At 39.5% G+C, this 24,584-nt stretch overlaps 1 protein-coding gene across 2 annotated transcripts in view; it reads left to right on the forward strand.

Annotated features, from left to right (window-relative positions):
• PRKDC (protein kinase, DNA-activated, catalytic subunit) overlaps positions 1-24,584 on the forward strand; it is a 191,540-nt gene that overhangs the window by 115,914 nt on the left and 51,042 nt on the right. For both annotated transcript variants that reach the window (XM_054708417.1, XM_054708418.1), the window contains exons 55-63: positions 1,426-1,599; positions 2,367-2,465; positions 3,935-4,142; positions 6,422-6,611; positions 8,218-8,433; positions 13,382-13,494; positions 15,733-15,864; positions 18,752-18,931; positions 23,964-24,169. In XM_054708417.1, coding sequence (XP_054564392.1) covers positions 1,426-1,599; positions 2,367-2,465; positions 3,935-4,142; positions 6,422-6,611; positions 8,218-8,433; positions 13,382-13,494; positions 15,733-15,864; positions 18,752-18,931; positions 23,964-24,169 — 1,518 coding nt within the window. The remainder of the gene's footprint in view (positions 1-1,425; positions 1,600-2,366; positions 2,466-3,934; positions 4,143-6,421; positions 6,612-8,217; positions 8,434-13,381; positions 13,495-15,732; positions 15,865-18,751; positions 18,932-23,963; positions 24,170-24,584) is intronic.

Genomic DNA, 24,584 nt, shown 5'->3' on the forward strand with positions numbered 1-24,584 from the left:
TCATATAACTGTTCTAAATTTCTGAATTGAACAGTGAAGTATTTTACTCTTCTGCTCATGTATTTAGAAGTTTAGATCCCAGAATGGTAGAGTAGACTGTCATTTATTTGTGTTAGTGTTAAAGATGAAACATTGTAATTGACTCTCAAAGTGTTAAATAGTGTAGAAGTAAAAATAATTTTTAAAGGCTTAATTTTGGGGCAGCCTTTTCTGTTTTCAGTGTATTTATCATAACCTGCCTCCTTCCCTTTCTCCAAAATATTAAAAAAAAATCAGTTTGGAATTTACAGAAACAGAGCCAGCAAGTCAGGAGATTTTTGCATTAAGGTGAGAAAGATAGTTGAAGAAAATTATTACATAATATCTCAGTGAATCAAGTTGTAGCTCTCATATTAAATAGGCAAGTTTACATGCTGGTGTTTAGAAGATGGCTAAAATATTAAAAATCATGTTGAATTAATGTTTTAAGTCATACAATTTTCAGAGTTGTATGTAAGGTGGGATTTTGTGTTTTTAGGGATAGTTTGTAGAAGTAATAACTGTCCCTTATATTAGAGAATGACTTGTATAATTTGAAACTGTAAATTGTGAACACTGGAAAGCACCATTGTGATATAGAGTAAACATCTTAGTAATATATTAACATGAATGTAAATGGAAGTTAAAACTACGTTACTGTGAAACTCATCTTCCAACTCTAAGGTAAGCTGTGGAGATTTGTATCAGTAGGCAACTGTTCAGAGCTTTGAAAACACTGCACATTTCTGTACAAGCAAGATTTACTATTTCTTTATAACTTATTCAGCTTGGCAAATGCTTTTGATTTTGATTTGGTGGGTTGATAACATAATACATTTAAGTAAAAAGAATAATTTCCACACACTATCTTTTAAAATCATCTAGAACTGAAATAAACAATTAAAACTACCTGTCTATAATAAAGTGCTTATTTTGGTTTATTTAGACCCATGGTTGGCAAACTGTGGCTCGCGAGCTACATGCGGCTCTTTGGCCCCTTGAGTGTGGCTCTTTCACAAAATACCACGGCCTGGGCGAGTCTATTTTGAAGAAGTGGTGTTAGAAGAAGTTTAAGTTTAAAAAATTTGGTTCTCAAAAGAAATTTCAATCGTTGTACTGTTGATATTTGGCTCTGTTGACTAATGAGTTTGCCGACCACTGACTTAGATAATGCTGCAGTTGGTGGAAATGATAAACATTTAAAGTGTTAACGCTCTGTGAATGCATTGGATTTAAGAGAATAAACATTTTATTAAAAAAAGAATGTAATTTTTATGTAAGTGTAGTATTGTCTATTATAACAAATTTTGAAATACAGAATAGCACAAAAAAGTTAACCTATTATATCTGAAAATACAATATTAAAAACTATTAAAATTGTGTTTTTACAAATCTCTCTTTTTATAGAGATGATGAAAGGCAAAAAGTGTGTTTAGACATTATTTATAAGATGATGGCAAAATTGAAGCCAGTAGAACTTCGAGAACTTCTGAATCCTGTTGTAGAATTCATTTCTCATCCTTCTCCGGTGTGTAGGGAACAAATGTATAATATTCTTATGTGGATTCATGACAATTATCGGTAAGTTCTACATTGACATTTTGTATTACATTTCTTAAGGGAGAATTTGGGTGCCTTTAGTAATCTGGAAAAGATTATAATAAATATAAAAACATTTTAAACATGATTAATAAAACAAGTTTATTTTTGTATACTGAAATGTATTATTTTAACTCATGTATCTGTGGGAAATATTTGGTGCATGAAATTGTTGGTTGAGTTAAAAGTGTAGTTTGTTTTCATTTTTTATTATTTTTTCCCCATCACCATTTATCTTCCATATACCCCCTCCTACCTCTACCCCCTCACGGCCTCCCCACCCAGTCACAACACTGTCGTCCATGTCCATGAGCTCTTTCTCTTTTTTTAGGGAGGAGGGATAAAAGTGTAATTTGTTTTCATAGTTATCCCTTTAAGATCTGACAAGATAAAGGAAATGAACTTGACTGAGATGTCTTCATCCTTCAAGAGTACCACACACCCCTTCCCAGGGGACTTGGGCCAGCTCTTAGCATCCCAGGGAGCCCTCCAAATCCCTGCTCCTGCCACCAACCCCTCCTCCCCTGCACTTGAGAGAGAAGAGCCACTTGAAGGGGCTCGCAGAGGCACCAAAGGAGGAAGTTGGGGCACATTGGCATGGGATAGGTTCTGCGTTATTTTGGAATTTAAGTTCCATGGGAAAAGCCAGATCTTTTTTTTTAAACTTTAATTCTAGACAGTGTTACTGGGTTTGAGCAAAAGTGATACAAGAGAGTATTAATGTTTTGTCATTTTATTATTTTTCTCAGAGATCCAGAAAGCCAAGCAGATGATGACTCCCGGGAAATATTTAAGTTGGCAAAAGATGTATTGATTCAGGGATTAATTGATGAGAACCTCGGGCTTCAGTATGTGCTCCTCTTGAATAATTGGGCCAGGACAAAAAAATTCAGGGGTATTTTTTCCTAGACTAGCATCATGTAGTTTTCAGCATTTTTTGTTTGCAGTATTAGCATTTTCTCTGCCTCTTGCATTCATAATGTTAAATAAAAATGTATTTTAAATCACATGAGACTTAAAAATCCCGACAAGTTATTTTAACATAAATCTCTTTAAAAAAGTGGTGTGGTAAAGCTGTCTCTGCTGTGCAGTGAATTAAAGCATTTCAAAATGAAAGGGAAATCTAGTGACAGTTACCGTTTTCCATTTAACTCCCATCCTTGCAAGCACACAATGCATATTAATATCTAATGAAATATTTGAGACTTTAGAGATAAGAGGAAACTATAATATTAATTATACATGGAAATATGAGTGATGATTATTCTTCTTTAAAATGCCTACCTAAATCAGTTATATGAGTGTTTTGTCAAGTACTTGTTATATAAAAAGGAGCGTAAACTTTTTTTATGATTCTATATATCAGTTAATTTTCTATTCTTTTTTAAAAATTATATATTTTATTGTTTTTTTACAGAGAGGAAGGGAGAGGGATAGAGAGTTAGAAACATTGATGAGAGAGACATCGATCAGCTGCCTCCTGCATAACCCCCACTGGGGATGTGCCCGCAACCAAGGTACATGCCCTTGACCGGAACTGAACCTGGGACCTTTCAGTCCGCATGCCGACGCTCTATCTACTGAGCCAAACTAGTTTTGGCTAATTTTCTTTTCTGATGCAATTTTAAGTTCATTGAGCCTTTAAAAATTGTATTTGTATTATGTAAGCATTTATAAATTATAAAGCCTAAACTTGTGTTTAACTAGTTTAAATTTTGAATATTTTATGGCACTAATTTTTTAAAAAAGGTATATTTTTATTGATTTCAGAGAGGAAGGGAGAGGGAGAGAGAGAGAGATAGAAAACATCAATGATGAAAGAGAATCATTGATTGGCTGCCTCCCGCATGCCCCCTACTGGGGATCAAGCCGGCAGCGCAGACATGTGCCCTTGATCGGAATCGAACCTAGGAGGCCGACGCTCTATCCACTGAGCCAAGCCGGCTAGGGCATTATGGCACTAATTTTTGGAGCCATTTGTTTTAGCAAGGCAGTAAAGAATTACATATAATTTTTAAAGATGTTTTCTCAGTTTCTAAATAGTTAATATTATAATACTTATCATTAAAATCTTCCCAGGTAATAGAGATGAGAATAATATCACCCAGTTTCTTTTGTTAAATATGCTAAGGTTTTAGAATATTTTCTTCCTTTAATGCATATTATTTTTCTTAATTCAGATTATATTGTTTATAAATTTTGAATGTGGTTTCCCTCTATGTTAAGCTTTATTTAAATGAAAAACTGTGCCTTCTCCACAGTTTCATTTGCCAATAATCTGAGCAATATGTCTTTTTTCTTCTTCTCTGCTTTTCAGATTAATTATTAGAAATTTCTGGAGCCATGAAACTAGGTTACCTTCGAATACCTTGGACCGGTTGTTGGCACTAAATTCCTTATATACTCCTAAGATAGAAATGCACTTTTTAAGTTTAGCAACAGATTTTCTCCTTGAAATGACCAGCATGAGCCCAGATTACCTAAACCCTATGTTCGAGCATCCTCTGTCAGAATGCAAATTTCAGGTGAAGTGCTCGTCTCTGTAATAAATATTATAAGCTTTCCCTGTCTGTTAGTCAACAAATGTTTCTAATAGTGTTAACTTGGCTTTCTTTTATATGGAGATACTAGGGGCACAGTGCACGAATTCGTGCACCTTGAAAGAAACTGTGGGCCACGAGGCTGCAGTGGGCATAGGGGCAGGTCTCAGCCCATCCTCCATGCCCCTGCCTGGCCCCTCCCACTGTGGCTCCTTGTCCCCTCTCTGCCAGCAGCCATGCTCCTGCCACCACCGCCGCTTCCACCCACTGACTGTGATGGCAGCGGGTGCGAGCAGTGGCTGCCAGGCCCGATTGCCTCTCAGGAGCAGGGGGAGGTGGAGAAGCCGTGAGAGGCCATTGGGGCCGGTAGCTGCCACTTGCACCTGCTGACAGTGCCGAGTGGTCAGGGCTGGCGCCGGCAGCAGGTGCAAGCGCCAGGTGGGACCATGGCACGCAGGAGCAAAGAATTTTCAGTAGCCACCTGGTGGTTAACACACTTCATAGCGACCGCTTGTTCGGATGTTCCGCTGTTCGTTCCATTTGCATATTAGGGCTTTATATATGTAGATAATTGGCATGTAACATTAGTTTCAGGTATACAACATAACGGATTTGATATTTGTATATATTGCAAAATGATCATATTAAGTCTAGTTAACATCCATCACAATACAAATTTTTTTTTCTTGAGACCTTTTAAGATCTCTCCCAGCAACTCTCAAATTTAGACAGTATGTAAAACTACTAGAGGCCTGGTGCATGAATTGGTGCATGGGTGGGGTTCTTAGACCTGGCCAGCGATCAGGGCTGATCGAGGCTGTCTCAACCAGTTCTGATTGGGGCCTGCTGGCAGGCGGGTAAAGACAGGGTAAAGACTGTGGGAGGTTGGCCGGCTTGGTGGTGGGGGGACTAGGGGAGGTTGGCCAGTTGTGGGAGGTTGGCCATTGGAGTGCACGTCATAGCGACCAGTCAACCAATCATTCCAGTTGTTCGGTCATAATGGTCACAATGTTGTACATTACTTTTCATGACTTATTTATTTATAACTGGAATTTGTGCCTTTTGACCCCCTTGACCCATTTTGCCCATCCCTCACCTCCACCTGGCAACTTCCAATCTGCTCTCTTTATCAGTTCAATTTTTTTGTTTTGTTTTGTTGTGTTTGTTTTGTTTGTTTGTTTGTTTAGATTCCACACATAAGTGATCATATGTGTCTTCCTCTGTCTGACTGACTACATTTAGCATAATGTTCCTAAGGTTCATCCATGTTGTTGCAAATGGCAAGATTTTCTTCTTTTTATGGATGAATAATATTCCATTGTACATATATACACCACATGTGCTTTATCAGTGGACACTTAGGTTGCTGCTTCCATGTCTTGGCTATCTGTATCTATAAAAACCTAAGCAACCGAACAACCAATCAGTCAGTCAACTGGTTGCTATGATGTGCACTGACCACCAGGGGGTAGACACTCAGTGCAGGAGATGCCCCCTGGTGGTCAGTGCGCTCCCACAGCCAGCCTCACACAGTCTTGCCAACACTTGTTATGTGTCTTCCTGATACTAGCCATTCTGACAATTGGGATATCTTGTGGTTTTGATTTGCATTTCCCTGATGATTAGTGATGTTGGCTTTTTAAAAAAACTTGGAATACTCACACATTCCTTTCTGAAACACAGTTACTCTACCCACCTCTGCCTACACTCCCTGCACACAGCTCACACTTCTCATTTCAACCTCCACTTAAATTTTCCTTTCTCCATAATGCCTTCTCTCCTTTCCATCACTCCTCCTATCCACCCTGTACATGTCGAGTTTATGCTATCTCCTGGCAGCCTTAACAACTGTGATTTATACATTAAACAAAGAGTTCACTTCATCTCTCTCAAGCTCCTGGGCAGCAGAGCCTGATCTTTTCTACTCGCACTTGTATTCCTAATATCCTGCCCAGTGCTGGGCACGCGGTGAGTATTTGGGAAGGAGTTGAGTCATTTAACTTGTTGCAGCTGTGTTGTGATATTATTGATTATGGCATTGAATATTAAAGAGTAGGAAAATGGTTTTTCTCCCCCAGTACCAATTAGTTTTTCTAGTTGGTTATTTAGTTAAAAGTTTTAGATCAGAAAAGATTCTTCTGCTGCTTCCCACAGAGATATGAAGTTATAGTACACACTTGCTGATAGTACCATTGGATTTTAAATCAAAATATTTCCAAGTTGCTAAAGGACTGTCATTGTATTTGACATTCTCTCACATGCAGGAATACACCATTGATTCTGACTGGCGTTTTCGAAGTACCGTCCTCACGCCTATGTTTATCGAGACTCAGACTTCTCAGAGTGCTCTCCAGACCTGGTCGCAGGAAGGATCCCTCTCTGTTCAAGGGGCTGTGGCTCGGCAGATACGGGCCACCCAACAGCAGTATGATTTCACACCGACACAGAACATAGGTAACCTTCCATCTGAATGCCTGCCTCTTGTGCGCCACGCACTGTTACCTTGGAAACAGCCTCTACTGTAAGAACACTGACCATTTGTGAGAAGTGAAAAGATAATAGGAAAAAGTGATGAGAACCACAAAAAAAGATATGTCCGTCAAAGGAGAAAAGGACTGAAGTCTCTAGAGTAGTCAAGTTCTTAGAGACAGAGAGTAGAAGGGTGGGTTCCAGGGCCTGGGAGGGGACAGCGGGGAGTTAGTGTTTAATGGGTGTGGTGCTTCAATTTGAAACGATGAACAAGTTCTGGAAACAATGGTGTGATGGTTGCCCAACCAGGTAAATGTGCTTGGTGCCAAGTACATGGTTTAGACTTAAATGTGGTTAAAATAGTCGATTTGATATTATAAATATTTTACAACAGTATTTTTGAAAAGGGGAAAAGGATTTATTCTGACTGGAAAAAAGAGGAAAAGTTTTAGTACATTACGTTTTGTTTTCCCCCCAAAAAAATCTGTTTAGTGTATCAAATTTAAAACCTTATATCTCAGAAGCAAAGTAGAGGCAAACCAACTTTATTTACTATGTTTATAGTATACTAGAAGCCCGTTGCACGAAGTTTCGTGCAATAGACTTTCCTTCACCTGGCTGCCAGCACCAGTTTTCCTCTGGCCACCCGCGGATCGGAGCGCCTCCAGCCAGCTCAATTGGCCACCTGGCGCCGTTTCCTCTGGCCACCTGCCGATCGGAGCACCTCCCAAAGACTGGGGGCGGGACTCGGGGTGGCCGATGGCGCTGGCTGGAGGTGCTCCGATCTGGGGGGTGGCCAGAGGAAAACTGGTGCTGGCAGAAAACTGATGCTGGCAGCCACGCAATCTGCCACCCTGAGTTCCGCCATCAGAGCCTTCTGCCGGTCCCATCCCCGCCCCCCCCGCTCCTCCCGCCAGCCAATCGGCCACCCTGAGTCCCGCCTCCAGCGCCTCCAGCCGGCCCAATCGTGGGCGTAGCGGAGTGATGCAATTTGCATATTACCTTTTTATTATATAGGATTAAACTTCTTTTTCTTAAATGGTTCAGCTTTTTTTTGATCATCAAAGTGCAAGTTTAGAGTAAAATATCTAAACTATTTCATAAAAACACTTCAGCATTTTTCCTTTATATGAATTTTTTCACATTCTATTGGTTCTAGAAATAGGACTAATTTGAATAATGGAAATTTTATAACACTAATATTAGAAATCAAGGATCTTAGTAATTTATAGTAGATACAAAACATCATTCCTGGAGTGGTCACGGCTGCTTGAAAGAACAGGTGACATGTTCAATGCTTAAGTGAGGACACTGAGGCCCAGCCACCTGAGCTGCCTCGGTTGTCCACGCGTGACCTCCCGGAGCTTCCACGCCATGTCTCCTGCTGTGACATGACTGTATCCCTGGAGAGACTGTTCCCAGTCACTGTTGAGCTGAGCACGCGGAGGCCACAGCTGCCACCAGGACGATCCCCATTGTCTCGCCCGGTGTGTCGTGGCGGTTGGAGCTGCTTGGTGCAGTGAGGTGTGGTGGGCTTGCAGGGTGTGCCGTACTGAGCTGCTGTGAAATGCACTGGTTGTGCCTTTTGCAGATGGAAAAAGCTCCTTTAACTGGCTGACTGGAAGCAGTATTGACCCGCTGGTGGATTATATGGTTTCTTCATCATCTGATTCCTTGTCTTCCTCCTTACTGTTTGCTCACAAGAGGAGTGAGAAATTAAAGACAGCACCCTCGAAGTCAGTGGGACCTGATTTTGGGAAAAAAAGGCTGGCCCTCCCAGGGGACACGGTGGATAACACACCAAAAGGTAAAGTAAGATTATTGACGTGTTTAAAATGACCTGCCCTCACCCTAACCGGTTTGGCTCAGTGGATAGAGCGTCGGCCTGTGGACTCAAGGGTCCCAGGTTCGATTCCGGTCAAGGGCATGTACCTTGGTTGCGGGCACATCTCCAGTAGGGGGTGTGCAGGAGGCAGCTGATTGATGTTTCTCTCTCATCGATGTTTCTAACTCTCTCTTCCTCTCCCTTCCTCTCTGTAAAAAATTAATAAAATATATTTTAAAAAAAGGGAATAACCACATTTAAAAAAAAATGACCTGCCCTCAAAATCAATGCAAAGGCTTAGATAAAGCAAGGACATTTCTGATTGTATTCACATATTCTTATAACCTGTAATCAATACCATTAAAATTTAATTCAGTAAATGTCTGGGCATTTTCCATGTTGAAATTATAGTTTTAATGTGTTCCAGAAAAGCTGTTGGATAAATTGAACTCAATCCATTTATTTAGTGACTTTCCAGAACAATAGGGCTGGGTAGGCAATCAAGAGTTGAGGCAGGATTAGTAAACTAATCTCCGATTTAAATCCAGGCAGAGAATGGAGGGAGCCTCAGGGAAGGCCTGGTGGAGGAGGTGGCCTTTGGAACTAGCCTTGGGGGATTGAGATATTGGGAGGGAAAGGATGGGGATGGAGAGGGAGAAGTAGGGAATGTGTTGGGTGGTGGGAGAGACTCAGATCAGCTCAGTGAACATTGAGTGAGAGCCCACTCTAGCGTGCTCTGTAGCAGTCCAGTTAAGCAGATGCTTCAGCACGCTGGGAGCGAAGTAAAGAATGCTGAGAAAGCAGGCTTGAGAGTGTGGGGGTGTGGCTTTAGGAATGAACCACACAGCTTCAGGTAGTGAACCCAGCAGAGATAGGCACAGGGTCTCCGAACAATCTCTTGGGGTGGTTTGTATGGAACAGCTTGTGGAGTGCCTGAGGAGGACGGACAGGTGGAGGTCAAAGGCAGCCACACCTTGACCTGGATTAGTAAGCTAAGTCTCCGATTCAAAAAGGAAGAGAGTGGGGTTGGAGAGACGGGGCGAGCCCGTGGGTGATGCTAAGACAGCCGAGTGGATAATGCTGGCAGGGCTCACAGACCCAGTGCTGAGAGGGCTGAGATAGAGGTCGGTAAGGTTAGCTCCTTACGAGAACTGTAACGCTGGGAGTGAATGAAAACCTAGAGGAAGAAAATATGAAGAGAGAAAAGGTCCCAAGACAGAACTCTGGGAAAATGCCAACTTACGGATTTAGATAAATAGAAGTAAAATTAGCAAAGTTAAATTTATTTTTATTTAATTGTAGGAACATAAAAATACACAAAATACTTTCCTTACTCCCAACTACTCTTTTTCACACTTTCATGTAGCAAATTTGTGGCTATGGACCATTCTCTACATTTAATATAGAAAGGTAAATCTATCTAGCCTTCTTTTAGTTCATACTGTGCATTTGACAGAGGGCCAGCAAACCCATTCCTCTGTCTTTTCCTTCACACTTGACCACTTCCCGCCAGCCTTTTTTATTTACAGCCTTTTCCTCTGTTTTCCCATCAAACCAGTATAAGATCCAGCAAGAGTGCATGGCTCTCTGTCCTTCCTGTAACTTTGATTGTGAAAAGCCCCAAAGCTAAAATGAAATTTCAAAGTGACTGTCACCTTCCCATTGCTTTTAAGTTGTCTCTCTGACCCTTTACAATTGCTTATCTTAAACCCATGGGCATGTGCAGCTTTCTGTAGAATTGTGAAAAGTTTGTGTGCATTTGCGACAGTCCGCAGTTCCATTTATGTGTGGTGACTGCTGGTGACCAACTGGACTGGTTTCTTTATTGAATAGGGATGAGGCTCAGAAACAAATGCAGTTGCTAAGGGTGATAGGAGTTACTGTCCACAATTCAAATTGTTGCACAGTTTTTCCCTTTCTACATTTTTAGAGTGAAAATATGTCATGGATGATGTAGGTAGAATTGGGGAACCATGTATATAAAATAATAAAGGTAAGAGGTGAAATCTAATTTTTAAACTATTTCCCATAGACATTTTATATATGGGTTTGAAAAAACTCAGCCATAGAACTGAGTAAATAAATGCTTATAGTAATTTAATTAATATACTTGAATCTCTATAGGTACTTTTATCGATTTTAAATATTTCATATCTTGTCTTCTTCGAGGTATATGTATTTTTTTGCCTGAAGAGGAACATTTGGAGGTTCATAATATATAGTGAGTTAGTACTTACTATGTTACTGTTTATTATCATTAAAAGGAAATGCACTTTAAAAACTTAAAGTTGTAATCTAATTAAAATATCACTTTTCTATCATTGTAATATTTTATTTTAGTTTCCTTCATGCATATAGTTTAAAGAGTCAAATACTTTTCCACAGCTTGTTAGAAGTGACAGATGCAACCACTTTCATCCTTTTAGTCAAGTTTTTGCTATTTGCTTCCATCTCTCCAAACAGTCTTTTTTATATTGCCACCTTTCTTTTTTTCAGTATTAGTCATGGTTTTGACTTCATGTTATGGGCGTTAGAATTTGTCTCCCTCTTGTCGCTCACCCCCATCTATCACACACACGATGAATTCTTCCTGTGCCTTCATCTTCTGATATAATTATGTTGAAGCATAGTAATGATCCCTCCTTTAGGAAAACTGCTGTTTGAAACTGCTGTTTTGAAGTTCTCTGCTATTTCTTGCTAGTCCCTTGTTCCATACGTCAACTCTGTAATTTTTAGACCGTCTCTTATTCTGTAAAAATAACTTTGTTTTTTAACTTAAATAATAGAAAAGATAAACTTAACTGACCTTGCAAGCTAGCCATCTAAAGGGGCTGATACGCTGATACTGATAATAATTCCCGTAGTCTCATGCCAAGTGTTTGTTCATTATGTATCAAAGGTTACAGGTGTCTGTATAGATATGATATGTACTCCAGGTTACAAGTTGTCTGTATAGATATGACAGATGTTTGTTAGATATGATATATACTCAAGGTTACAAGCTGACTACAAAAATAATTTACACAAAGACCTGGAAGGATATAAAAAGAAAATACTCCTTCCTGTGTTTGTTCAGAATTTGACAGAGATATTCTGCTCTGAACCCACGCGCAATTAACAACTCCTAATTAATTGGCTTGTTAAGGCATCTTGTATCTAACTCAATGATTGACAATACAACAATGTCTTAGTCTTTGTTTCATCGATATTCAATTTCCTTTTATCTTGATTACATAAATAGTATTTGTGGCTGAACCATGAGTGATTCTATCATTACTTTAACTTTTCACACAATAATTTTTCCTGGGCATTAATAATTATTTTGTTTGAGATGCTCAGATTTCTATATATTTATCACCAAAATTCCTCTGAGTTGTATAGTTTTATTGTATCCCAACATATAAATGTCTCAGATTCTTAAAGAAATCTCTCCAGGAGCCTCTGAGCTGGCTGGGTGGGGTTTCTGCTTAGCTGTTGTCTAGAGACCACCTCCACAGCCTGAAGGTCTGTCCGCCTTCCTGATCTTTCTTCCTTGGTTTAGTTCCTTCTTTTGGTCTAACACCTCCTCAGGTAGCCTCCTGAGAAAGGGGGTCAGAAGCAGTGTGCTTCTTGTTGGTACTTTGATGCCGTACATTGCTTTTGGTAGCACTCACACCTAATTGGTGATTTAGCTATAGAATTCTGAGTGTGAACTCATCGAAGTTTCCTGTTCCACAGGGCTGTGGTTGAGAAACCTGATGTCATCTCTTTGTTGATCCTTTGTAAGAACTTGATGTTTTCTCTGTGGACACTCTTAGGATCTTCCTCTTTTAAACCAGTTTTAGGAAATTTCACAAAAGTGTTCTTTGGTCTATTCTAGTTCATTTTTCTAGGCCCCTGTCAGGCTGCTAACTCATATATTCTAGTTCTGGAATATTCTTGGGTGATTTTGTTGATTTCCTCATCTCAGTTTTCTCTTTTTGAAATCCTGTTGCTTGCATGTCAGATCTTATGGTTATCCTTCTAATTTTCTTCTTGTTGTTTTGTCCTTTTTGCTCTATATTCTGGGAAATTTCTTCTATCTTATCTTCTAACCCTCGCTTTTATGTTATGATATCATATTTTTAATTTCCATAAGCTATTTTTGTTCCCTGAACATCCCTTAAGTCCTTGATCCATGGATGCACTATCTATTCTTACCTTGATGATAAATGATAATTTTTGAAAAAATTTTCCTGAATGATCTGATTTCAGCAACTGCTCATCCCTATTTATTTTGGTTTCTGTCTTTCATATTTGAAGCTTCCCTCAAAAAACTCGATGATGTTTTACTTTTTTAATGTGTTCCCAAGTAGGGCACTAAAAAGGCATTTGGAATAGCTTACCAAAGGGCGTGCATGCTGACTGCGGTCTTCACTCAGCAACGTCCGGCTGGACTGGGCCACTGAAACGTGTAGATATCTCTGTCTGCTCTTTTGTGCTGGTTGGTTATCCAGCGACAAAATCTCGAATGTCTTCCCTTCAGGCCATTCCTGTGTCTTCCTGGTCACTGTTTCCTCTGCTTCCAGCCAGGCTGGCCCTTTCACTCAGAGACCCTCTGTCCATTACCCCGGCTCCACACCCACACCTCCTGCTTCAGCCCCCTCTCCTCCCTTCCGGAGGGCTGGTGCTGCCCGGGCCCAGTCTTCCAAGTCCTTCCCCCTCATTGTTCTGCTGCAGCTCCAGGACTGAGTGACTTCAACTTTCTGTGCTAGAGCTTCTACACTAGTTAATCATCTTCTTTGCACAGGCTTGTGTCGTGTAAAAAAAGAGAGAGAAAGAAAGAAAAGAAAAACTAAATAAAAAAAAAAATGGAGGTAAGCAAACAACCTCACGTTTATTTTAGGAGATTCTGGGGACGAGGCAAGTGTTGAAGTGGCCAATTATAACAAACCTGCTTTTTATTCTTCAGGTACAGACAGTCGGGTAGACATATTAAGATTACGCAGACGATTTTTAAAGGACCAAGAAAAGATCAGTTTGATTTATGCGAAAAAAGGTATTGCTGAGCAAAAACGAAAGAAGGTTTGTATCTTTCTCAATTATTTGCTTGGTTTGAAATGTCTGTTTTATATATGTATACTAAGGAAACAAGCTTCCTGCCAGATATTGGTTCTAATATTGGTCTATAAACCACAATCAGAGAAGCAGCAGTATCTGACTTGAAGTTATTTATGAACGAAAGTCTCCTCTGACTAGTGTAAATGAAAGGGCATTCATGACTCACTGAGGAGTTGTGATGTCTTGGAATGAAACATGTGGGTTTTCCCCTGAACCTGTGGTGTGTCCTGGCTCACGGGCCCTGGCAGGGCCCCATCGCTGCCCCTTCTTTCAGCCTCTCTTCAGCTTGATTTGTTCTCTGAACAGATTGACCTTCTCTGTGTGGTGGAACCATGGCCATCAATTACTCCTGAATTTTACACATTATGACTAGCTGCTGAGAAGGGATTTCCCCACTCTCTGCCTCAAGGCCAGAGTCTTGACCCACCTCGGATCGGGGGCCATTTGGGGACCACTAATCTATGGTCAGGGGTTGGGGGTTGAGGCCATGTTACAACCAGCTACTTCCTGGAGGTACATGATGGGGAGGGAAAGGGGGGCCCAGAGGAAGGGGTGGGCAGGGCTAGGCAGGCAGATCAGAGCTATCTGCTGAAAGTAGTGATTTAAGGTGTAAGTGTGGCATGAGTTAATAGATAAACATTTTTCAAAATGTGAAAATAGCCAAAACCGGTTTGGCTCAGTGGATAGAGCATCGGCCTGCGGATTGAAGGGTCCCAGGTTCGATTCCGGTCAAGGGCATGTACCTTGGTTGCGGGCACATCCCCAGTGGGGGGTGTGCAAGAGGCAGCTGATCAATGTTTCTCTCTCATCGATGTTTCTAACTCTCTATCCCTCTCTCTTCCTCTCTGTAAAATATCAATAAAATATATTTAAAAAAAAATGTGAAAATAATGAAATTGTTTTTTTAGCCATAGCTTTAATCTTATAAATCAGTAATTATGATAAAATTTTTAAGATTATGAATAAAAAAAAATTCCATCTTTGTTCTAATTCAGTTTAAATCCTTAAGCACTTAATTAACTTCCACATCTGAGTATGAAGTGGTTGAATGGTTTCACTGTATCTTCTGTGGAAAGTAAATGTACTTTTCATCTTCCTCTTATCTCTCTAACTGCAACTATTCTTTTGAGGACTAGGGTCCAAAATCATTGTCTCAAGTTTACCTCCTGCTCCTTCTCACTGGCCCCATCACATCTGGAGGGCCTTTTCTTTTGCCCACTCCCAGAAGTAGCTGTGGGCTCCTAATTAAACCTGAAACCTCACTAGGCATGCCTGAAGGAAGTAACAATATCTAGACAGCAGAAGGAAGAGGGAAAACCAGGATGGTTGGATAAATCGCAGGGAGGTATTTTGGCCTGAGAAAAAGGCCTTTTTAGTAGTTAGGAAACACAGGATGGCCTGCTGTGGGAGGCCAGGCCTGCCCTCTGATGTAGGTGTCTCATCTGAAGTGGCCAACCACTCGTTAAGAACCGCGTGGAAAGTCAGGCATGGAGAGCCATGCCCTGTGGTCGTTTGTTTGTTGGGGCCCTGTGCTCAGTATGTGGCTCCACTCAATGCCAATGGCACAGAGGTGAGTGTAACGTGTGTGATGTCGCAAGTTAACCAAGAAATGAGCATGTCTGGGAGAGGAGTAGTGAGGGAAGCCTTTTTGAAAAGGTGGTATCTGAGATGACAGCCAAACGATGAGTAAAAGCTATAGACAGACATTCTAGACAAAGAGACGAGCAGGGACCCACGGCCCTGCATGGGGGAGAGTTGGGTTTGGGGGTGATTAAGGATTAATTGGAAGGCCCGATCTGGCCTTTGTGGATGAGCAGGGCCTGGAGGACCTGGGCGATCACAGGAGGGGCTGTGGTGATCACCCTGGGCCTTATAGCCAAGGTTTATTCTCAGGGTAATTAAGGAAATACAGCGCTCTGATTTATGGCTGTAAGACGTTTTCAATCAAGTTCTCTGATTTTACAAATATTCAGATTACTCGAAGTAAATATTTAAGTAATCTTTTCACCATAGTGATTTTTCTTTTGGATTTATCATCTGTCATCGACTGGTAAAAGATAGTGACTAAACCATTTTGGATACAAATTGCCACTGATTCACCTTTATGTTAAAGATGGGTACTCTCAGTTTCATAGCTCATGTACTATGATTTTCTTAATTACAATTCAAATTTCAAATCTTCTTTGGTTCTAATGATTATAGGAAATCAAGAGTGAGTTCAAAATGAAGCACGATGCCCAAGTCGTTTTGTACAGAAGTTACCGTCAAGGAGACCTTCCCGACATTCAGATTAAATACAGCAGCCTGATCACCCCCTTGCAAGCTGTGGCCCAGGTTGGTCCTTGAGAGCTGCATTTTCTGTGGATGCATAAAAACGGGTATAACCGTTCCAGGGGTCTACTGTGTGCAAGAAAAACGGTTGAGGCTACACTGTATCATAAATGAGGTGTTGATTTGTCCTAAACAATGGACTTGATTAAAAGACCTTGGTCCAAGTGTCGGCTCTGCCATTTCCTGAGGCTGAAACTTCTCTTCACGTGGTGAGACTCTGACTTGTCATCTGGAAGGTATCCCTGCAGTTGGAGTCCTTGTCTAGACACTTAGTGCTCTGAGCCGTCACGTTTTCATCCATGACATCAGAGAATGATATCTGATTTTCTTACCAACAATGTTAGACCGCAGTAATGTGCAAAAAGTCATTGTAAACTTCAAGGTGCTAAGCCATTTAAATAATTGCTTATCTAAAATCCTTTGCAGGAGACGTGGAATCAGGAGATTTTTAGTTTATCGGTGGGATCAGTGTTCTTCCTTCTCTGTTAATTCTCTTGATTGCAGAGGACTGGAAATGTTTTTCTAAGTCATTAGGATGTCAGAGTAGAAATTTCCTATCAGAATTCTTTGACAAAAACAGGGTATTTATCCCCCAAAAGCCTGATATGATTCCTTTGACTTTTATTGAAATAAATATTAAATTAAAGAGCTTGGAGAATATAGTATGCTAGTTAGTGAAATATAATGCCTTATATATTATTGTACTTAAGTTTCCAGTACTAATGCTGATTATAATAATAGGTTATATCTGCACAGCCCCTTACTGTCTTTTAAGCTTTTTATTGAATCTAAATAATGATAGTTTGATAGGAATTTAGCAAAACTAGTGCATAGTCCTGTGTACCTTCAATAGTGCTCCTTTTATAATTGTGTTCATTATTTTTTCTTTTTGTTTTAATCATGTACATCATTAAGACCTATAAATTGACATTGTTACAATAGTGTCAACTAGACTTCAGACTTTGTTCATTTTCATCATTTTCCTCTTCATTTATGTGTGTGTGCAATTCTGTGCATTTTTATCCCATGTATAGATCCAGTTAGATACCCTTGCAGTAGTTCTTGGTTATTAGGGAGTGCTTTCACATTTCTCTCATTAGATTCTCACAGTAATTTTGTGCCCTTGAGGCAATGACTAGATACATTTACAGATGAAGAATTGAAGGTGGTATGCCAAGAATGGATGGTATGGTTAAAGCTGTCTGCCTCCCTGGTTGTGGCGTAAGGACAATGCTCTCTCTGTTTGATGACTGGCCCAGTGCTTTTTCTACATTGCCACTATTTCCCAGTTTTTCTAGCGCCTTGCACACATGTGCTCACATCACTGCCTCAAAAATGATGTTGACACCTGCTCTCCTAGGCATGACTTGCTTCTCTCCACACTGGAGAGGTCCGTGATATGTAATGATGGTAGTAGGTTAGCAGGCCTGGAACTGCTGAGACACCCATGTCCAAATAAGTTCATCTCATTTGTGCTTGGAAAAAATAAAGATGGTAAATATTGTTTTGAAAAAGCAGGACTATTTTTATTTTTTAGGGAGGAATTTATTAAATTTTTGTTAATTCTTCAAATTCCAATACTTTATTCAACAAAGGTTAATACACGGAGTAACACCGCCTGTATGCCAGGGCCTGTTCTCAGCACTTGGATGCCTCGTGGGTAACAGAGGCCTCCGCGGCTGTCCTGGCCCTGCCGTTCTGCCTTAGAAGCCTCACGTGTGGACAGAGCTAACGAGGAGCATGTCAGCCAGCCGTACCTGCCCAGCAGCAGCATCCTATTGCTCTGGAGACATTATTGTCTTAATTACTGCTGCAGTTACTGTAACAGAATGACATGTGGGACTCCTTGGAAAATAAAGGAATTTGTACACAAGAGCCAGTGCCTTGTAGATATGGAAACCTGACTACATGTTAAGTGAAAAAAGCAGGTCACCAAACAGGAGTGTGCATGTCAGTACGAGAGCAGCCACGACAGTGACTAGATGTAGTACAATATGGGTGATATTTGTTTTCTTTTTTCCTAATCCATATTTTCTAAAATCTTACATAGCAACTATTACTACTTTTTATAAGACAAATACATCACTTAAATTAATAAGCAAAGTATTAGTCAAATTGTACTTTTTCTTCAGACACAGCTTTTATCAACAAAATAATTTTAAAAATTTATTTATTCATACTCTCATGCCTTCATTTAAAAAAATATAGACACAACATGCCAGAAATTATTCTGAATACTGGTGTTATAGACACAAATAAAGGATAATGTTCCCGTGGTCATGGAGTATGAGGGTTAGAGCCATTAGAGATAAATAGCCCAAATTTGAAAGACACATAAACAGCTACTAATGGTTTTAATAGTTTGAATGGTCAAAGTGATGGTACCTTGAAAATTAAAATTGGCATTTTATTTAAGCTCATCCATTAGTTATTTTAAGCTTTACAATGATGTTCATATGAAGATAATACCTGAAAATTTAGTTTAAATTTTCTCCAAGATTTTATCAGTTACTGCACTGAGCACTTGACATACTTTATCTTGGGCTAATCTTACCAAAACCCTGTGAGATGTGTCCTGTTATCCCCATTTTAATTATGAAGAATCTGAAGGCCCAGACTCACACAGGAGTTAAGATATGTGGTTCCAGCTCTTAAATTTTTATCTCTAGGTCCAAAATCTATGCTGTCATGCCTTTCCTAAGGCACATATCTTTGGTTAAATTCCAAATTCTCCCCTTGCCAATGTCTGTTAAAAGTTTCTAAATAGAAATGAGATCTTCAGTAGATAGGTTTGCAACAGTTTGTATTTTCAAATAAAGCTTTGATAGTTGGTAAATTAAAGAATTTTTACTTCAGTTCCTAATTTCTTTTCCTTTTGCATATTTCACAGAGAGACCCAATAATTGCAAAGCAACTTTTTGGCAGCTTGTTTTCTGCGATTATAAAGGAGATGGATAAATACAAGACCATATCTGAGAAAAACAACATTACTCAGAAGTTGCTCCAGGACTTCAATCATTTTCTCACCACCACGTACTCTTTCTTTCCACCTTTCGTCGCCTGTATCCAGGTAAAAGTCTACACACACTTCGTAACATGCATTATCTACTTTGCATGACTATAAGACTTCTTTTGCTGGGGGAGAATTGGGGAACATCTGCAAAAGTGTCAACAATAAAAAATTTAAATTAGAAAAACAAACTTCATTTGTTTACCAGGTTTAAACACAAGACATGTAACAGAGGAAATGTGCTCCGGTTTGGTTACCGCTTACAGATGGGTAGATGGAACTTATTTGTACTTAGAAACAATATATGTGACAGGCAAGTCCAGAATTAAACTTGGCATAAAAGTGCTTTGGTTTGTAATGAGCCATGCCCTGCAGGTTTTGGTTGCCCGATGCAGTGTTGACGTGTTTTTCCTTAGGTAGTATTTCACTAAATTTTTTCCTGCTTCCTGACTGCCTTCAGGAGATGTTGATTGACTTTGATCTAAGTGGTGGGGACACAGTGATGCAGAGACACAAATTTCTGCTCTCCAAGAACATTCTGGATGGGTGACAGATAAAAATAAACAGGCAAATACAGGAAGATAACATGAGGTAGCAGAAGGTATCATAGAATTTGAGTGGTAATAGAAGTTAACTAAAGTAATGCAGGGTAGTAACGAAGCAGGTGAGTAAGAGCCCTTTGATCAGGGTGGGGTGTGTGTACTGCTATACTAGTAGATACTTCTTAGATGGAGTGTCAGAAAAGGCCTAAGGCGGTTTGAGCAGAGAACTTAATGTAGACGTACTTTCAGTTATTACTAAAACATATTTATTGGAATATAATTTTTTATGTAAGAAATGTTTTCTTTGCCACTCAAAACATGGGTCATTAATCAGTCTGTTATAGAAAATCTTTTTGGATTGTTTTAGTATTATCTGTAACCTCCCTAGAATAATTTTAAAATTATATTCTTTAATATTATTTATTAGTAGCTTTGGTTTGCAAACTAATTGGGTAATAATTCCCTGAGATGAAGTACTTGGTTTTTCTGTTTTGTTCTTTTTGATGTAGCATAAAACTGTTAATATAGTTTTTTAGTATATTAGTTCTAATTTTGTTGGTTTATAATTTACAAGTAGAATTTCTTTATTGTTTTTCTCCTGGCCACATTAAAGATAAAGTTTGAGTAATTGTATCGAATCAGTCAGTATTTCAAAGTAACTTTTCTTCACATTATATTCTGAAGTGATTTTTAAAATCTGAATTTTTAGTTTTGTTTCTATATTTGTTTAAAAAACTAGTTTTTTCATTATTTATGAGAGTCATTAACTGCCATTACATAAATAAATAACTTCTACTCACCCTCGAGCTTACTACTTGACATTGACCATGAAAAAAGCAGCACAAATGGAAGTCAGTGCCTGCGGTTTGCAGCATTTGCTGTGATGACGTTTTCTTTGTGGTTCATATCCAAAACTATGATTTGTTTTTTCTCTCCATGAAATCATACTACATTTGGCATAGCATTCTTTTCAGCAAGAATGACTGTCTCTTTGAAGTACTATTGCCTCACCAGAACTTCCCACAAGGAGTTTATCTGTGATGTAGTTTAACGAAAGAAAAATCCATTTGGCCATTTTCCCATGACATAGTCAGTGACTGGCAAACAGACATTAATTTGGTGCCCTACATTTATGCTATTCATTGCTTGTTTGAACTTTATATAAAAGTTTGATTTTTTTAAAATAAAAACATTTGTTGATCATTTCCTATCCACCCGCCCCTGTTGAGGATATTCTATATGCAAATCTCCATTTAAGAACTATGGAGGTTACAGATAATACTAAAATACCACCAACTTACACCATACACAAGAATAAACTCAAAGTGGATAAAAGGCTTAAATGTAAGACATGAAACCTAAGTCCTAGAAGAACCATAGGCACCAAAATCTCAGATATCCATTTTAGCAGTATGTTTACCAATACATCTCCTAGGACAATGGAAACTAAGGAGAAAATAAACAAATGGGACTACATTAAAATAAATAGCTTCTGCACTGCAAAATAAACCATCAACAAAATAACAAGAGAGCCCACTGCATGGGAGAACATATTTGCCAATGTTACATCCAATAAGGGGTTAATCTCCAAAATATATAGGGAACTCATACAACTTAACAAAAGGAAGACAAACAATCCAATTGAAAAATGGGCAAAGGACCTAAATAGACACTTCTCCAAAGTGGACATACAAATGGCCAAGAGACATAGGAAAAAATGCTCAAAGTCACTAATCATCCGATAGGTGCAAATCAAAACAACAATGAGATATCACCTCACACTTGTCAGAATGGCTACCATCAACAAACGACAAGTGCTGGCGAGGATGTAGAGAAAAGGGAACCCTCGTGCACTGCTGGTGGGAATGCAGACTGGTGCAGTCACTGTGGAAAACAGTATGGAGTTTCCTCAAAAATTAAAAATGGAACTCCCATTTGATCCAGTGATCCCACTTCTAGGTCTATATCCTAGGAAACGCAAACCACTTACCAGAAAGAATATATGCACCCCTATGCTCATAGCAGCACAATTTATAATAGTTAAGATTTGGAAACAGCCTAAGTGCCCATCAACAGATGAGTGGATAAAAAACTGGTATATTTACACAATGGAATACTATGTGGCAATAAAAAAGAACTCTTACCATTTGCAACAGCATGAATGGACCTGAAGAGTATTATGCTGAGTGAAATAAGCCAGTCAGAGAAAGATAAGTATCACATGATCTCATCATATGTGGACTCTAATGAACCAAATAAACTGATGATCAAAAATAGACCCAGAGTCATAGAAGCATGAACAGACTGTTGAACCTCAGAGGGAAGGCAGGGGCGGGTGGGTAGGAAGTGATCAACCAATGAACTTGTATGCATATATGCATAATCTGTGGACACAGACAGTGGGATGGTGAGGGCTTGGGAGGGTGGGGGATGGGGCACAGGAGCAGGCTGGAAGAGGTTAATGGGGGGAAAGGAGAACCTATGTAATACTTTCAACAATAAAGATTAAAATAAAAAAGAATGATGAAATATTTGAAACAAATGTTGCCTGCATTCACCTAATACAATTAGATAAAGGTCAAAACAAGGAGTATTTTATTAATAAAAGTAGATAATCAACCTTTTAAAAATAAAGCTTCATTACTTTGTTCTGTTTTAGAATTATAAGGAGTGAAATTGAAGGGCTAAAGTTTTTTGCTTAACAGATCATCTATAATAATAAAAGCGTAATATACTAATTAGACCGGACAGCCGAATGACCTTCCGATGTCATTTTGGACGTCCTTCTGGATGAAGCCACAGCAGCGGGGGCCAAGGCAGAAGCGGTTAGGGGCGATCAAGCAGGCAGGCGAGCAATTAGGGGCGATCAGGCAGCCAGGCAGGCAGGCGAGTAGTTGGGGGCAATCAGGCAGGCAGGTTAGTGGTTAGGGGTGATCAGGCAGGCAGAGTGGTTAGGGGTGATCAGGCAGGCAGGCAGGTGAGCGGTTAGGAGCCAGGGGTCCTGGATTGCGAGAGGGATGTCCAACTGTTGGTTTAGGGATCGGGCCTAAACTAGCAGTCATACATCCCCTGAGGAGTCCCGGATTGCGAGAGGGACTGGGGACCCTCTGCCCCTGTGCACGAATTTTGTGCACCAGGCCTCTAATTCTTTATAAAGTAAAGTGATACTGTCAACAAGATTATACAGAACAGTCAAGTGTCCTAAAAACAGGCTTACAGATCTCATCTAAATTATGAGTGCACATTTACTTATAAAGAAATGATATCCCAATAATAATTGTTTGTTCATTAAAACCATCTCATGAGAAAGACATCTCATGGGCAAATAGGAATAAATCTTAAAATTTATACAGTCAGAAACAACATTGTTTACCATAGTGTCTGGAATATAGAAGTCATTCAATAAATATTTATAGAATGAGGGGGTTGCTTGAAAATTAAAAATATTTTTATTTTACAATATTTTCTTCTGGGCTTCCTTCTCCATATTAGAAGATGTTATATCAAAATCTGACATCTTAACTAAGAGCCTTTGCTATGTTATTAATTAAAATAGAATTTTATTTGGATTTTCTTTACCACTAGGTTCCTTCTAAGAGTGACGTACATTTTTGTTTGTTTGCTTACTTTGGAGAATCTGTATTCTTCCAAGATTCCTAATGTAGAGCTTACGTTGGCTTGGTGGAAACTCAGTCAGACTTAGCAAGTGGTGCAGGCATGGCACAGCCATGAGGGAGTTGGGAAGAGGCTGGTGTGGATGGGGAGGAGCTGTTCATATTGTTCTCTATATTGATTTGGGGTTTATTTCTCATGATTTTGGTGAACATAGGACTCTCAAATTGAGAGTTACAAAGTAAAGGTCAATATAATAATTCATGAGTGAAAAAGATGGGCGGGGAAAAGGTTTTGAATAGAATATTGGAGCTGAGTGTACCTACTTTTTGGTGATCAGATAAGAAATCTGTGTTTCAGCTGCTTTTTTAAAATTTTAAGCCTCACCTGAGGATATGTTTGTTTGGTTTTTATTGATTCTTAGAGAAATTGAGAGAGAGAGAGAAAGACATCGATGTGAGAGAAACATCGAACGGTTGCCTCCCATAGGCGCCAACTAGGGATGGAACTCAAGACTTAGTTATGTGCTCTGACAAGGAATCAAACCCACAACCTTTTGGTGTACAGTATGATACTCCAATCAACTGAGCCACCTGGCCAGGACTTAGCTGCTTTTCTCATCAATTCAGGCTAAATATTCCTGGCAACTGCAATTGTTATTTGTCTCTATAGAATATATATACATATCTTCAGTTTTTTACTGGATGTTATTTTCTGCTTTAAATTAAAAAATAATGTAAAAATAAGAGGTCATTTCCTCCTTTGAGCAAACTGAATGTTGAGGAAAATTTAATTGAATTACACAGAGAAACTTTTAGTTATATCACTACTTACATCAAAACTTTTTTTTAATGTCTACTAGAATGGTAGTATATCACTGGTGAAGGCATGGTCAACGTACTGCAAGCTAAACAGCTCTATATGTTGTGGTTTCACAGGAAATCAGTTGCCAACACGCGGACTTGCTGAGCCTTGACCCAGCTTCTGTCGGTGCCGGCTGCCTGGCCAGCCTTCAGCAGCCTGTGGGCATCCGCCTGCTCGAGGAGGCCTTGCTCCACTTGGCACCTCAAGAGCCACCTCCCAAGCGGGCTCGGGGGAGGCCTCGCCTCTCTCCTGATGTGCTCAGATGGATGGAACTTGCTAAGTAAGCTCTGTGATCCGGATGCTGTTGAGAGAACAGGGAATTTCATTTTGGCAGAAAATGAACAAGTAAAGTTGATAGTTGTTATAAACATTTTTGAAAAACCTTTCAGGTAGAGTACCATTCCATGAGATGACAAGGCATATCTTGCCCAAGGAAAGAGGTTAATTAAACCTGATCATTTCTTTCACTATACAATCTTTTTGGACTCCGGATATTTATGCACTAAGTTTTATTTCCTATAAGTGTGGCTGTAACTTACAGTTCCTAGTATTTTGAATGTGTTTTCTGCTTTGCTATACTGAATAGAGGATGATTTGTTATTTTCAGCAGGATTCACATTTTTACGAACAATTTAGTCCAATTATTTTGTTTATTGGGGGGGGGATTTGTTGTGTAGTTATTCTGTTTTGTGTTA

This window comes from Eptesicus fuscus, chromosome 19, assembly GCF_027574615.1.
Source record: "Eptesicus fuscus isolate TK198812 chromosome 19, DD_ASM_mEF_20220401, whole genome shotgun sequence".
In the NCBI taxonomy this organism is placed as follows: Eukaryota; Metazoa; Chordata; class Mammalia; order Chiroptera; family Vespertilionidae; genus Eptesicus; species Eptesicus fuscus.